This window comes from Dermacentor silvarum, chromosome 1 (genome assembly GCF_013339745.2).
Source record: "Dermacentor silvarum isolate Dsil-2018 chromosome 1, BIME_Dsil_1.4, whole genome shotgun sequence".
NCBI lineage: Eukaryota > Metazoa > Arthropoda > Arachnida > Ixodida > Ixodidae > Dermacentor > Dermacentor silvarum.
The window spans coordinates 52,729,133-52,745,409 of record NC_051154.1 but is presented as its reverse complement, the minus strand read 5'-3'; the positions used below and the strand labels follow the sequence as shown (position 1 = coordinate 52,745,409).

The window sequence follows — 16,277 nt, the reverse complement described above, 5'->3', positions numbered from 1 at the left end:
CTCTGAAAACCTTCGTCATTGGGTGAATAGGGTGCAGATCACAGAGAAATTGTAAGGTTGCGATTGTTTGCTTGTAACCTCTATTCATCTACTTACACAGTGGCGGCGTGTAGGTACTTGTGACGGTTGTACCACAGTGTTGAGAACTCGAGACTGGCGAGAGAAGGACTGTGCAAATACAGAAGGCTTGCACAGTTCTGAACCAAATCGCAGTCACAAACAAAACGACAAAGCCACGTACGACCGGAGTGGGCGGCCGAAAGGAATCCGTGGTACAGATGCGTTGGTAAACGAAGTGTCACTGGAAAGCCTGTGGTGGCTGAACGATTGCGGCGTCAGAGGTATCATATGTCAGTGTACGACGCTCAATGTTGGCAGGTGCGTCGGCGTCACACGCTGGCGCGTGCGTTGCGTTAATGCACTTTGCAGCAGCGTCAGAAAAGGAAGTACACGTGCGAAAGGTAGCATAATGTAGGTTGTAATTTTATTTGACGCTTCATGGGGTGACAGGAAAGAAAAAAAGACGGCACGTGAAACATCAACCAGTAAGGGAGCTGATACTTGGCACAGTTTTGCTTCGTCGTAACACTTCGTGATCAACTGATTCTTGTTTGCTGACGTTACTGTAAATATCCAAGATTCAAGCATCTCATCGTTGGACGTGATGTTTACATATTTTACTCTGAAAAGCTTTTCGTTTTTGTTCTATGGTCCAGGCGGAGCGCCGCACACACGGCACACACGCACACACACACTCACACACTCGCAATCACAGCAGGAGCTAAGACATCGCGCAAGGAACTTAATTACAGATAGTTACTTCCTTCTATCAGGTGGCAGCGAATGAGCAGCAGAGAATGGAATCACAGACGGAATTTCTGTGAGATCTTAAGCTGTTAACTTCTGTGGCACAACTTCAATATAGTTTCTTGTTTTTTTTTTTAGGAACAAAGTAAGAGTTGATATGTAAAGATGGAAAAAATACGTCTAGTGCGATACATATGTACCATTAAAATGCCGACTCTGGAACAATATTTTAAGCTTGCCATCTTTTTGTTCTTTCACAAGGTAAATTGTTGAGCTGTTTTCAGGAACCCACTATATAAAAAAAATGGCAGCAGAGATGGTTTCATGTTTTAAAGTGCCGAGAAACAATCGCTGCGCTATTTCGGCTGCCAAAAGTATCAGTTCTGTCGACAATTTGCACTGATCTTGCGGGAAGTTTTATTTCCAATAGTTGTTCATCACGCTGAAGAAACAGCAACTACAAGGCTCGGATGGTGTATGGATAGTTTTTTTGTGCAAGTTCCCCTTCTTGCCAGCTGCAAAGATAGGTTGGTTCATTAAGATTTTGGTTCTTGCAAGTATAATTATTCGTGAACCAATGAGGTTCATCTCTACGTATTCAAGCCTTGTAGAAAAAAAAAAGAGCTTGTTGGGCCAAAACACTGTGATACCTTAATAATGTTTTTTTTTCACGCGGCAGTTATAGTGCGTGAGAATATAAATGCTTTACCACAATGCATGCATGACACATGATCTCGCTTTCGAAGTGATGAGGAGAGTTATGTTAGGCTAGTTTTAGCCACAACCATTTGACGTTGATGAGGGGGTGCGTGATATCAGCCTGTACAATGTGTGTCACGCTTGCCTCAAAGTGGCCTCGCTCTATGTGTAAAAACTAAAGTGCACGTACGCAGCCCAATGACTCCGCGTGCTCAGCAAGTGGCATCTTGTCCTACTCACTGAGGACTAGTGTTGGGGGTGGGTGACGATATGTTCCCCATCCTTTTATCGCCTGACTTGTGGCATCATTTGGCACCGCCGTAAGTTTCCATGGCTCTGCTCTGCAGTGTTAAAGATTGCAACATTCGATAAGGCTCTCCTTGTCCCATAGCTGTCACCTCTGACTTCACTTGTTCTATGCCAAGACGACGAGCGCACGAATGCAATAGCGACCGTAAACGTACCAATGCTTAGCTATCACTGGAACACTGTCAGATTAATCCAGTTGGTATTCCTGTTTTTCTATTGCTATCTCCAATGCAAATAGACATAATTTTTTTCTGGCAATAATAATCGAATTGTGGAAATGATCGTGTTTCATCAGAAAAGTTCTAACCCGCTCGTGGTAGCTGCGTAAGGGTCGTGCTCACACGCAACTACACGAACTCAGTATACACGACGGCGCTTGCAGAAGCAGCGCGCTTTTGTTCTTTGGCACGCACTCGTTTACTTGTTAGTTCCAGAAAAGTACTAAACACAACGTCCTGATCTGTACGTTTCAGTAGCCATTTCAGAGAATCGGGTTCATCAGTCGGGGTTACAATTTTAATTAGCGTGTTCATGTATTATTACCAATGTTAAGGTATGGCTTTTGCAGCCACGCACAGAATTTTCGGATCTCCAAACCTTCATATACGGAGCCTTACACTTACTGCTCAGCTATGGTCGATGCTTTGAAACTGTAAACGGCGTCAGCTATGGGACTTTGCTATGCTCTATGAGCGCTGATGAATTTAGTGCGGGAAGCAGAGTGCGTCCAACTTTGCGATGTATGAGTCTGTACATGCGAACTGGGTGACTACAGACAGACCTTTCGCCTGCTGTTGAATGATGCCCGGGGTGACTCTTTCCCTCTTGAACTATTGGGCTTCCGGGAGTTGAACTGCTGACTGCTACATCGAAGCTGCTACTTTTGGCCCAAAAAACGAGTGCTGTGCTCATAACACACGAACAAGCACAAATAAGTGGACATAAGAAGCCCTCATAATCGTTGTTTCTTTTTTTCTTTTTGACTCGGAAAGCCTTCACAAATCTTGTTCAAGTTTTAATGAGGGATACCGATGGAGAAGGCCCCCTCACAGATAAAATTCAAGAGCCGCCGCCCCTTAGGTCTCTATTAACTTCCCCATTCTTAAAAAGGACCTAGAGCAGTGGTTTAAACGCTGAAGGTCATGGCAGCAGTATCTCGAACCACCGCTATACGAAGCCTGTGACGGCGCGGGGAGGCAGCTTCGCGCACGCCGAAGCAGCACATAAGAAAATGCCGATTCGCACTTTTCAGTTAAGACACACGGACTGTTCCTTGGCGTGTCGGGAACGGTTTGCCGTCGCCACCACCGGGTCTCGAGCCCTGCATGTTGCACGTCCACGGCAGCGTAGCCTAGGCGGCATCCTCGCGGGGCTGCTCGTCGTCTTCGGCCTCGGAGGGGCTCTCGGCGGCCGCGACCTGACCAGGCAGCAGCGGGTCCAGCGAACCGGCGGTGCTCCAGACGCGCACGGCGGCCACGTGTCCGGCCGGGAAGGCGGCCGGCGACAACCGGCGCTTGGCACCCTGCTCGCGCACGGCCTCGGCCTTGTCCAACGCCGCCTGGCTGGCGGCCATGCGCTTGCACATGGCGCAGGCGCACACCAGGATGCCGAGGCAGAGCACGCCGAAGCTGACGCCCACCACGAGCACAGCGGCCGTCCAGAGCTGCTCGTCCAGTTTGTCGTCGCGCACGATCATCATGACGATGGCAACGCTGGCTCCCGACAGCAGGAAGCCCGACAGCGTGAAGATGCCGGCCGCCGCGTAGCAGGCACGGGTGCCCGGGCTGCTCCCCATGTCGCTGCCTCTCTGCGTTACAACACACCACTGCTGGTCAATCAAATGTTTGGGCACGCGGCCTGAGATGTATAGACAAAATTGCTGCAAGACAACCAACCGTTTCGCGTTTACTGCAGTTCTGGCAACGGTCAATGCTCGTCGCCTATAAGCTTCCTTGAGCACTTGCGGACTGTTGTTTTGAATGGGGTTCAATAGACAAAAGCCGTTAACTGGCCTTCGCTATTTTGTGTTGTCTCCATATGGGCTGCTATTTTCTTTCGCAGGCGAGGCGCTGGTAATTATGTTGGGGTGCCAGATTAATTTATAGCGCACTATTCCAGCACGTGTCTCTCACGAAATGACCTCATTGATGATTCGTGGTAGTTCTGTTCAACGTTGATATACATGTGTTAATGTAGAAGAGCAGACAGCTGCAAAGCCACCGTTTTGCCTGGAATGACGAGACCTTATAGACTATAGAGCAGGAAGCTTAAGGGCAGTCGGCAACAATAAAGAGAACGGAAGCCCGGAAGCCATTTTGAGAAATGAGATGCCATGACCTCGGGCTCTGTCACTTCCATTTCGACCCATTCTTTTCAATTATGACACCGACAGATATTGAAGAACCCTTCATCGCATACACGCACACACACACACACACACGCAATGAATCGTTCATCGTTCAGTTCATCACGAGCAGTCATATAGCAAGACGAGCACAGCGCGGAAGACGGGGACACAGAAAGAAAGGCACACAAGACTCCTGTCATAAAGGCTGGCGCATTCCAAGAAACACAGCAGCGCTTTTGTGGTTTTGCATATTGCAGACGCACGAGGCCATGATCCCAAGATCTTCTTTTCTGTAAAAAGCCCTGTCATTCGATTGCCCTCAAGTTGTCCGAAGGGTAGGCTTCTCAACTTCGTATGATGAACAGTCCCGCTGTGCACTTCTCTCATTCTCATCATCTTTCAGCCCCCTTTCCCCCTTCGTCAGTGCAGGGTAGAATACGGGGCTCAGTCTGGTTAACCTCCGTGCTTTTATCTTATCACTTCTCCCTCTCTCTTAGTCGCATATGGTAGAGGAGAATGGTGTCTATATATGTTATTATTTTTAATTAAAAAGCAACATGATTCTGGAATACTTAAGTACAGGATCACGTGCAGTGAATCATATTGCTATGTGAACCATTTATTAGGCAAACTGCAAAGCAACTAAGTTTATCTAATCGTTTACGTTTAAAAAAAAACGACATTAGGTGCAACGGAAGAGCCTATTCTGATAAATCAGCCTGCAGAAAGAACGGTGGATACGATTCATACGAAACATTTGTCGCTGCTGTTATCGCATGCAGAGGTTCCAATTATTTTTTATTGTTATCTCATATCACTAGGGTTTTGAAACACGCAAAGCTGAGAGCATAGGTTATGCATAGGTTTGTGTGCAATGCACTCGTATCAACAATACAATTAACGACGTTGTCAGTGGTGGAGAACAACCACACGCACTGTCACTTTACAGTCCTCTCTATCTTTATATCATCCGCTAGCCTTCTACCTGAATTTTCTATAGGCGACTCGATCTATACCCTCACCGGGAGCTTCAAGGCAATGCACCTTCTGGCGCCTTACACCCATTGATGGGAAAGCGATGCTGCTGTCGCGTACATGCCAACCAGGTTGTAAACTATCGCGATTGTAAGGAAGCAGCAGGATGGATGGAAAAACGTTATTGATTAATTAAGAGAGGGGAAAAGGGGATAAGCGAAGGTGTAGGGAGCGAGGGAGTGGGTGGGTGGGTCCCGTATTCCAGGACACCAGTGATCGTGGCAACCCGCACCACCTCGTCCAAGGGGCCCCTTTGGGAATGCAGGTGGCCCCCGGTTCTTGAACCACTGAGCACGCGCACACGCGCGCACGCACACACACACACACACACACACACACACACACACACACACACACACACACACACACACACACACACACACACACACACACACACACACACACACACACACACACACACACACACACACACACACACACACACACACACACACACACACACACACCACACACACACACACACACACACACACACACACACACACACACACACACACACACACACACACACACACACACACACACACACACACACACACACACACACACACACACACACACACACACACACACACACACACACCCACACACACACACACACACACACACACACACACACACACACACACACACACACACACACACACACACACACACACACACACACACACACACACACACACACACACACACACACACACACACACGCACGCACGCACGCACGCACGCACGCACGCACGCACGCACGCACGCACGCACGCACGCACGCACGCACGCACGCACGCACGCACGCACGCACGCACGCACGCACGCACGCACGCACGCACGCACGCACGCACGCACGCACGCACGCACGCACGCACGCACGCACGCACGCACGCACGCACGCACGCACGCACGCACGCACGCACGCACGCACGCACGCACGCACGCACGCACGCACGCACACACACACACACACAACGCCAATGATTACGAAGTGACGGAAGCAGCTCGTCTAATTGCAAAATGAGCGCAGCAAATGCTTTTCTGCCCACTGACGACGCTGGTTACTGTTTATAACCGTTATGTAATAACTAATGCATCGGATAGACTTATTACCGAATTTATTACCGAATTTTAGGGTGTGCTACGTAAGATATATGAACAATTGAAAGACAAGACATGCAAATACAAACAATCTGTCGTCATCAAGGTCGTATATTAAGTACACTACAGGACGAAAGCATCTCCCGTGCATTCTCCAATTCCCCCTGTCTTGCATCAGCCGACTACATTACACGCCTGCAAACTTTCTGATCTCATCACACCACCTAATCCTCTGTCACCCTCGACTGCGTCGCCCTAAACCTTGGTGCCAATTCAACTGCTGTAGTAGGCCACCGCTTATCTGCGCTACTTATTACGTGGCCTTTCCCAACTCCAGTACTTCCTATTAATCTCAACTAGAATGTCAGCTGCACTCGTCTGCTCTCTAACCCGTGCCGTTGCCTTCCGGTCTCTCACACTCCGTCTTAAACATAGCAGGCACCCCTACGAATGCTTGATAGACTTGTCTCACTGCTCGCATTCGCGACCAAGAAATAGTGCGCCACGTATGAAAGATAGATATAGGTATACGACAGTGTAATTCGATGTAAAGTAAGTCTCACATTTTTATGTTACAATATATGACGTAACTAGCACGGAAGGTGTCGTAGAGCTTAAGTGATTTACAGTGGCGTACCAACTATTTCTCGATTGGGGGGCCAAACCTCCACCCCCCCCCAACTCTCTTGCTGTCTTTGTATATATATATATATATATATATATATATATATAGCTGGATAGATAGAGAAATAGTGCTTCTGTCAGTTGTTTTCACAAGGTTGTTTCACAAACATAAACTTGATTATTATAAATAACACATGGTCATCTGTGGGAGGTCATACGATTATTTGATTTTATTGCTTCAAATTATATAAAATGTCAAGATGACGAAAAGACAAAAAGTAATGAGTGCCTGAGAGAGGTCTCTGATCCCGCGCAGTAGCAGCAGTACAGTGCATATAAAAATACACATTTGCTACAAACAATTTTAATAATTAAACAAAGAATAGTACTTGGTGCGTAAGTCTGTAGCACAATTTTATCGCTACTTAAGGCATAAGTGCTGTCGAGGTTAGATGCAACAAAGTACAATCAACGGGAAATACTTGTAATATTCTAAAGAAAAAACGACCGCAGATGTGCGCGGCCTTGTATAATTACAACCCAATTTCCAGCGAAGCTGTTTCTTTCGGGCAGTTGCAACAAGAAGTTTCAGATTTTCTGTAATGATATCGCATCCTTTAAAATGTTGCTCGTATATGAGTGCTCTGTTTGTAACCTTGCCCTCATGTAACGCTTTCGAACGTATACACTTGTTAGGAATTTTTAGAAAGGCTGTAATACATTCACACACATCTTACTTCGCGCTCATTGCGGTCCACCAAATGTCATTAAATGTGATGTCGGTGGCATTTGTAGCTCTGCCAGGGCAGTGGGCTAAATTCTGCCCCTCTCGTCAGACACACTCATAACGCTGTAAAGCACTTGAATAGATAATTTATTGCCAAAGCCCCAATTACCCACAAATTTTTAGATTTCCTACACCTATCACCCATTACCTCGTCTTTCCTGTCTCCAAACATAAAGATGCTGCCTAGTTTAGTGCATTGAAGACTCAGGTGAAGCAAATATAACAAGCATAATAAAATAAGCGAAGCTAGGGTTCAATAATTATTTGTAACACTCCTAAATAAACCGGAAACGCTAAAACTTCGTGACACATTACGTTTAAGGTGCGCCCATTTCTTCCATGTATAAAATTTCTGAAACGCAGACTTCTCTTAGGAATTCGGGAAACGTAGCTGATAATGGCAAAGCGACCCTTTCGAACATAAGGAACGCAACGTGTATAAGTGTGCAAGCATTAATCTCAACCGCTTTAACATTTGTTGTTTGATCAACTCTCATTTAACATCGCACACAAACTTGGCGTATAGCGTTCCCCTTACGTTCGCAAAATTTGACCTCGGTTGTCGTTGTAATTATGCCAGAGCAGCGGTACAAGTGTTACGTCTCTCGTAAAATACACTAATAATGCCCCGCACCACTTGCATATACGTAATCTATTGCAAGAAGACGCATTTAACCCAACTATTTAAACGTTGCCGACACATTACCTATACCGTGCAATATATTCAGAAACATACTTTGGCCTCAGCTGTTGTTTGGCATACTTTGTCCCTCCACTTTTGAGAACGGCGGGTGTTCTTCCGCCGTGCGAATCCAGTTTTAACGCTACGTCCGTCACTTACCGTTCCATCGTTCGGTGCGCGGCGCGTAGCTTTTCCTCATTTCTTTGGCTACGTTTGCGTGAACCCGATGCGAGCGGGTCGAGTCGGAAATCGGGCTGACCGAGCCCGTCGTGACCGCGTTTACATAAACTCCCATTCTGACGAGTCTGGATAATGACAGCACGCAACGTCGAGCCGAGACGCCAACGCGTTCGAAATGGGCTAGCAGTTCCCGCAGCCGTCTGCAACGGCTCTATTTCATGGGTCTTATAGTTACGATTAGGTGGCACTGCGCAGTGCTTGTCTATGCCTTGCCCTGATGCCATTCCCGCTGCCGGCCGCATACAGCAGCAGCAACTGCTGCTGCGTTCGAGCGATGTTGTCAGCCAGCAAACGCATCCCTAGTACTTTTGAAGGGTGTGGGAACTCGCTTTTACAGCTTCGTTGTCTTTGATGTATAAATTGTCAGATTGATTTGCACCTGTGCATGATTTTTTTCTAATTGTATATTGACTTAGTGCAGTTCATGATATGCTAAAGACTGCTCCCTCCCCCATATACGGTTTCAACCCGCTTTATTCGTTTGCAAATTTCCTTCTCATGATATTGGTCCCACATGTGACATCTTTTTTTCTTCTTAGAAATAACTTCATTTTCAGGAAATACACATGTGCATTTCACATATCCAGTCCGCGTAAGCCTGCACGGCTTCTGTGCATGACTGAGCAGTCAGGCAAAGAAACAATTTGCTCAAGCTATTCAAAACTGATTACAGCACACATTTGTTATAAAATTGATGTAAGCTATGCAAAGAAGGCGTATGCGATACAGGTTTTAATTACCGCAATTCATAAAAATGGGACTTCAGACTAGAAAAAAGACTAGAAAAAAGTATGTTCACACGAGGCCCAAGAACTCTACTGATACAAAGTAGACAATACATATTGTAAGCTGACATAGTATGGGCAACTGTTATGCTAATGTTAGTACTCATGAACTCAGAAATTTTTTTAAATTTCGGTCATTCAAGTATGCGAAAATGTCCTATACATTTTAGTACAGTCGAAAGGGGTGACAAAGGCGCGAGTTCTTTTCCCGAAGTTGGTGTCAATTCGCGGTACCGCCTACTTGTGTGCCTTAGACAACGCGGTTTTACATTAGCTGTGTTAAATTGGTCAGAAAATAATGTTTTTAATATGACGTCAAAGATGAATTGTCTACGGACATCAAGAATTTGAATGTGGTCCGCTGTGTGATCGCTGGTCTTTCCATGATGTTGCGTTCCATATACGAGGTGAGCGGCTATTCCGTTTAAAATTGAATTTATTGTGTTGAGTTTACAAGGAGATGCTGATCCATAAATTGTTAAGTCAAACCTGATGATCGATTCACTTAAGACCTTAGATACAAACATTTCGACACTCATAGTACATAAAGAACGCAACTTGTATAAGTGTGCAAACATTAATCTTAACCGCTTTGAAATTTGTTGTTTGTGTTGATGCCATGGTAACGGGTATCACCGAAACATAGACACATTATTAACGAGATCAACAGTACGGCATGGACAAGTTCTAAGTCAATTTCACGTAAATAACTCGGATATGTCGCCACGTATACTTTATGAGAATTGTGAAAACACCAATAAAATCCAACAAGCATGTTATATTGTCTTGCATAACACGAGCTCCTTCGTTGTAGTTTTTCGTCGGTAATGCAAGTGCAGTGTTGTCCGCGTAGAGAGTGAGAGAGAGAGAGATGAAATGACAATTGAAAGGCAGGGAGGTTAACCAGGACTGAGCCCGGTTGCTACCCTACACTGGGGGAAAGGAAAAGGGGAGAGAAATATTAAGAGAATAATAGAAAGTCCGCTGTTGATATCGCCGACGTAGGAACAGATCTCTGCTCTATCACTGACGGTCACTCAGTCCGGATCACAGACGGTCACTCAATCCGGTTGTTTTCAAAAATAGCAGCACCGCCTTTGTGGCATTTTGTAGCTGCGACATTCGAGGCCATGATCCCAAGATCTTGTTCAAGGTGAATGGTTTTTTATCCAGCTGATTTAGAGCTGCGCGCAGGTCATGTCTTTCGTTTTCAAATGATGGGCGGTAGCGCAGTAGGTGTTCTATGGTCTCCTCGACACCGCAGGCATTACACTCGGCACTATCAGCCATTCCAAACAAACACGTTTATGTATTGGTGAATGCAACACCCAAGCGTAAGCGGCACAGCATGTTTCCTCACTTCGCGGAAGTTCAGGTAACAGCCGCAGTTGCATAGATGGGTCGAGAGAATGCAACCGATGCTAGGTGAATTCAGGTGTGTGCCACTTCTCCAATGTCATACGGTGCGCTAGCTTGCTTATGCGTTGGGCTCCGTCAGTCCTCGATAAAGGCACAGAAACAAGGTTTGCTCCTTCGTGTGCTTTCCTAGCAGCTTCGTCAGCGAGGTCGTTGCCGGAGATACCGCAATGACCCGGCAGCCACTCAAACACGACGTCGTGTCCTTTTGCGATCATATGATGGTGCATTGGTAGATGGAGTGGTAGTCTGGCAAAGTCGTTAGAGTAAATTTAAGTGTAAGTCGTTAGTGTATTAAATAATAGGGACCCCAGTATAGAACCTTGGGGCGCTCTACATTTATTAGATATAATTTATTGAACTTGTTATTTATTTTTGCTCATTGCATGCGTTAGCTTAGGTATAGTTAAGGAAAAATGAGAGGTAGGGACCTCTAAATCCAAAGCTATGCAATCTATATAATAACAGCTGGTGATCAATTGTTTCGAATGCTTTTTTCAAGTCGACGAAAAGAGTGAGGTCTAAATTATTGCTGTCAATTTCACAACAGCATAAATTATTAAAATCTTCCAACAAGTGTGTAGTCCTCAGCCCGCTGCGAAATCCGTACTGCGCGGCATTCTATTTCGTACAAAATGAAGTAATGTTAGCATGGATGATCTTTTCCATATTGCTGGATAGCGAATTCACTCCGAATTTCACTTATTCCAAAAGGTGACTACCAATATCAGGCCTTCTTATTCCGTTGACAGGCTATTGAACATCCCATTACCTTTTCGTATATTCAAACCTACTCTTAGGCATCGCTGGTTAATGTCTTCGATCATTTGACGTGCGTCATCTCCGGTGGTGGTGGACAGGAGAACGTCAGCTGCAAACAGAAGGTAGTTGAAATATTTCCGTTTAATGGTCACATGTAATCCTTGCCGACCTGATATCTTGAATATTTCTTCCAAGCATTGCAGGGCTAGCACGAGTCACGTGGTATATTGGACCAATCCCTGTTCTGGCGAGTTTTTCGTCACTCAGTAATCTTTCCAAATTTGGTACAACAAAAGTCGCACTTCAGGTGTCATAAAAATCTCACCATGTGAAACGGCCTTAACCCAACGTTCTGTCTTTAATGTATCTATGTGAGACGACTTTATATACCTGTGTGTTTAATGTGACTTACATTGTGAGTTGTCTTACGTGCATTTACGTGAGCTGACATTACGTGCCAGTGTGTTTCTTTTGATATATGTCGTGAGCTTCTTTTGCAAGCAATTATGTCACCTGATTTCGTCTGACTCTTTCGTTCTTGTTATCTTTCTTTTGTTCATGGTCGGCCTAAAAAAAGTAATGCTGGGGTTTTACGTGCCAAAACCACGATCTGATTATGAGGCCCGCTGCAGTGGGAGACTCCGGATTAATTTAGACTGTCGGGGTTCTTTTCTGTGCACCAAATGCACGATACACGGGCGTTCTTGCATTCCATGCCATCGAAATGCTAGCAAGGCGCCAGCATTTCCTACATATCATATAATACAACAAAGCTCCATTGGCTGTCGGCCATGTTCTTTCCTTGTTTTTTTTGAGGAAGGGGGGGGGGGGAATTCAGGTCTCACTTCAAGCCTAAAAAAATGTAATGGCTCGGACGTGTTTCGCACCGAGGGCCTCGAGTACAGGAATCCGATACTCAACGCCTACTGGCCCCACCACCATACCACACCTCAAAAAGTGTACACCACACATCCATATGTCCAAGACTATACGTACATTGGTCGTACACCTCAAGAAAGGGTCGTGCACCTAAATATTACGTCATCGTCTCGGGACAAGAAGGGGGATGGCAGTGTGCCAAATAGGACGCGCCCATTCTCCAAAACCTTTTCCCTGCAACTAGTCACAGCTTTATAGATGAAGTTTGTCCTAAAGTAGACAGATAATGGCACATACATGGAGAGCTACAGAATCAGAGGACCGAAGATAAGCGTTTTGTTGCTCGCAGTCACACTGCCCCTGTACGGAACTGTTCATGGGAAGTGGACTCATCGAGGGGAAAGAGGGTGCTTACGCCGTTCTCTATTTACTAATAATGTAAACAGAGAACGACGCAACGGCCCTCTTTCGTAACGGCCCTCTACGTAACGACGTAGCGGCGTCTTGGGAAACGTAACTACACACGTGACTGGAGTCGGCAGCAGCTGCACGAGGACATAGTATTTCACAGCTGCGCTCCGCTCCGACATAAACACTGAGAAGCCATCTCACACATCACTTTACACCCGCAGCTTACATGCGTGGCTTTCGCTTTTCGAGTGAACACATAAAAAAACGGTTCGCTGTTGTCGACTACGGGACACCTTTGTGGCTCTCGTAGTGCTTGCTTTACTCGACTCGCGATGATTCTTCGAATATGCAATTTTCTTTTTCCTTACTGCAACGCAAAGTGAGCAGCAAAGTCACCTTTACAGGTGACTAAGACTTCCCTCTTTCCTTTACTTGCATATTTTTTTCTCTCAAGAAAGTCGAGACTAAAAAAAAAAAAAAAAAAAAAATACTATCGGAGGTGGTGAATGCACCGCTTCCACTTAGAATTATGAAGGCCCTAAAGGACTGCCGTTCATTTTATGTCACTTTGTTCGCAGTAAAGAAGAAACTACATTTTCTTTTTCGTCGGGAAACAGTACAAGTCTGAATATCAAAAATGTTGGCAGTGCGTACTCAACCGAGTGGCACAACCCGGTTGAATAGGCACGCCGGTAATGAAGTGGGATGCTGAAACGGGGCGAATTTAGCGTTTTAATCCTTCGAAGTCGGCAGTGACACTGACACACACCCTGGCCAGGAAGTCGAGATGCTCAGCTGCCGATGTGAACGGGGATCAGCTGACAGACGAGGTCGTTACCATTGTCGTCGACCAGCTCCCACTTGACGTCGAGCGAGAGGGACGGGTACGAGGATTTGACGGGGAACGAGCCGCGATAGGAGTAGCTGCCCTGCGCCTGGATTGGGCACGTCACGCCGCTCTTGCAGGCGTCCGGCTGCGGCAGCGGAAACGGAAGGGGCACCTCGTGGTACACGCCGTGCACCTTGACGTTGACGCCTTGGCTGGCCACCTTGGAGTTGAAGGTGATGGTCACGTTGGCCAGGGTTCCTTTCTTAAGGACGCAAGTGTCGGGTTGCTTGCAGCCGTCGATGTGGAAGCTGACGATGGTGCCGTCCGGCGAGGCACACTGCGGCCAGTCGCCCAGAGCGCACGCGACTGACGACAGCATCAGGGCGGCGAGCAACAGCTGACAGCGCGACTCCATGGTTGGTACGAGAGTGGTCTCACGGCGAACTGAGCAGCGCAGCACTCTGCACGCCCGCCTCTTTTTGGCTGACACTGACTCGTCACGTGATGACGACGCGAAGAGGAGGAGGTGGCCCTGAGTGGTCTCTGCCCCGCATCCTGCGAGTCTTTCCTCTCCATTCTGCCCTCCGTCGTCATTGGCATCCGCATATTATCGGGCGTCACCTGATGGGCGACCGGCGCTCGCGAACAGATTACCGTGAAAGGCCTCTTTGTCTCTCGACGGATAGACGTTTCTCGTTTTTATCACCGGACCAAAGGCTGTCGGGGACTGATAGGGAGCCGAGTGAAGCGCAGCTATACAGCGAGAACGTGCGAAACGACAAAGGCTTATTATTATTATTATTTATTATTATTCCTAAAGCCTTCGGTATATAGCAGCGAGCAGTGGCTCGCAAACTTAGGTCGGCGACGTTGTGTTTTACGGCGGACTTGACAACTATGCTCTCGAAGCGCACTTGTTTTCGTTACAGATGCAGCAGTCTGGGCCGGGATAGCGTAAAACTATTCCACTCTGTTTTTATTCCGAATTCGCCATTAGCCCTCCGAAAAAGATTTGGCCAATCACGAAGGCTAATGGTGGATATGATCAATCACGGAAGGCTAATGGCGAATATAGAAGAAAAGAGTAGAGTAGTTTTACATTATTCCAGCCCTGAAGTCGCCGACACCAGGAAGGTACGTAAGAACGGCGTTTGTGTCGATGTTTTCAACCTAGCGAAAGAGTTTAGCGGTGCGAGTTCTCGATTCAGTAATTCTGCGTACTGTATCGCCTTTATGAAAACAAGAACTTATAAAGCAATACAGCTGTTTTGAAAGTGAAGTTGAAGGATTGACCAGAGTTTTCGCTTCTCAACTTATTATATATATACAGCGTGACCCAGCTATTACGCAGCACGATTTAAAAAAAAGAGGAACGGTGTTACGCGAAGCAAACCTAGTGCGTATTGTTTCCAGTACAGTGGAGTAGCCGCCAGTAATTATTTTTGCTACTGAGATTTGATTAGGTAATTGTAATTAATTATCTAACTCGAGAAGTACTGTCCTCATTATCAAAGTGCCAATGAGAAAGTTGTAGAGCAACATGAAGAACGCCCGATACAGCTTTTTTGTTGCTCATTACGTGCTACATAAAAGTGTGTGTTTTTTTTTTTTTTTGCGAGCGTGAAAGAAGCCCGCGAATACACGCAGAATTGCCGCACGACTGGCCGCTCGAGGCACTTTTGCGTGTATTCGTGGGCTTCTTTCACATTCGGAAAAACACATTTATGTAGCACGTATTGAGCAACAGAAAGCTGTATCGGGAGTTTTTCATGTCGCTCTACAACTTTCTCATTGACGCTTTGATATAGGACAGTACTTCTTGAGTTAGATAATTAATTACAATTAATTAATGAAATCTCAGTAACGAAAGAAATACTGGCGGCTACCCCACTGTACTGGAAACAATACGCACTAGGTTTGCTTCGCGTAACGCCGTTCCTCGTTTTTTTAATCATGCTGCATGATAGCTGGGACACCCTGTATATATATATATATATATATATATATATATATACAGGCTGTATATATATTACGAATATATAGGGTGTATATGGGTGTATACAAGGTGTATATATATACAGGGTGTATATATATAATACGAATTCTCGGGATGACACCAGTTTCGAGATATTAATTCCCGAACTTTGCGGAGAAATGCATTGGCGTTCCAGTTAATTTTGTGCTTCAATGCATAAAGCGACATTTTGTTAAGAATTTAACTGGAACGCCAATGCATTTCTCCGCAAAGTTCGGGAATTAATATATCGAAACTGGCGTCATCCTGAGAATTAATTCCAAGTGTATCCGCCTTGCGAACTCCACGGCTACAATTTGTAAATTGAAATATGGGCCATCAGGGAATTAGTTAAAAACTTAATTAATGTATTTGTGTTAATGAGTCGATTATGCATTTCAATTTTTTGTGCAAGTAATGTCCGCCTCTTCGAGTAGACCAGCTGATTAGCTAGAATTTGGCTATCTGCCACAGGCAAGCTTTAAGAATTTTTGAAAGTGTTCACTGAAACACCCTGTATATATATATATATATATATATA

The 16,277-nt window shown here is 45.9% G+C and overlaps 2 protein-coding genes across 3 annotated transcripts in view; both read right to left on the bottom strand.

The window, feature by feature from the left end:
• Positions 1-466: 466 nt before the first annotated feature.
• The window catches only part of LOC119463119 (uncharacterized), a 288,717-nt gene continuing 272,906 nt past the window's right edge, over positions 467-16,277 (bottom strand). For both annotated transcript variants that reach the window (XM_049668077.1, XM_049668073.1), the window contains one exon: positions 467-3,622. In XM_049668077.1, the coding sequence (XP_049524034.1) occupies positions 3,167-3,610 (444 nt within the window). In that variant the 5' untranslated portion in view covers positions 3,611-3,622 and the 3' untranslated portion in view covers positions 467-3,166. The remainder of the gene's footprint in view (positions 3,623-16,277) is intronic.
• LOC119463103 (NPC intracellular cholesterol transporter 2) lies at positions 13,603-14,224 on the bottom strand. Its single transcript, XM_037724110.2, has one exon. The coding sequence runs from the start codon at positions 14,135-14,137 to the stop codon at positions 13,685-13,687; it is 453 nt and encodes a 150-aa protein (XP_037580038.1). The 5' UTR covers positions 14,138-14,224; the 3' UTR covers positions 13,603-13,684.

Excerpts from the sequence above, each read along its gene's own strand:
- LOC119463103 (XM_037724110.2), bottom strand. The coding sequence starts at position 14,137 with ATGGAGTCGCGCTGTCAGCTGTTGCTCGCCGCCCTGATGCTGTCGTCA.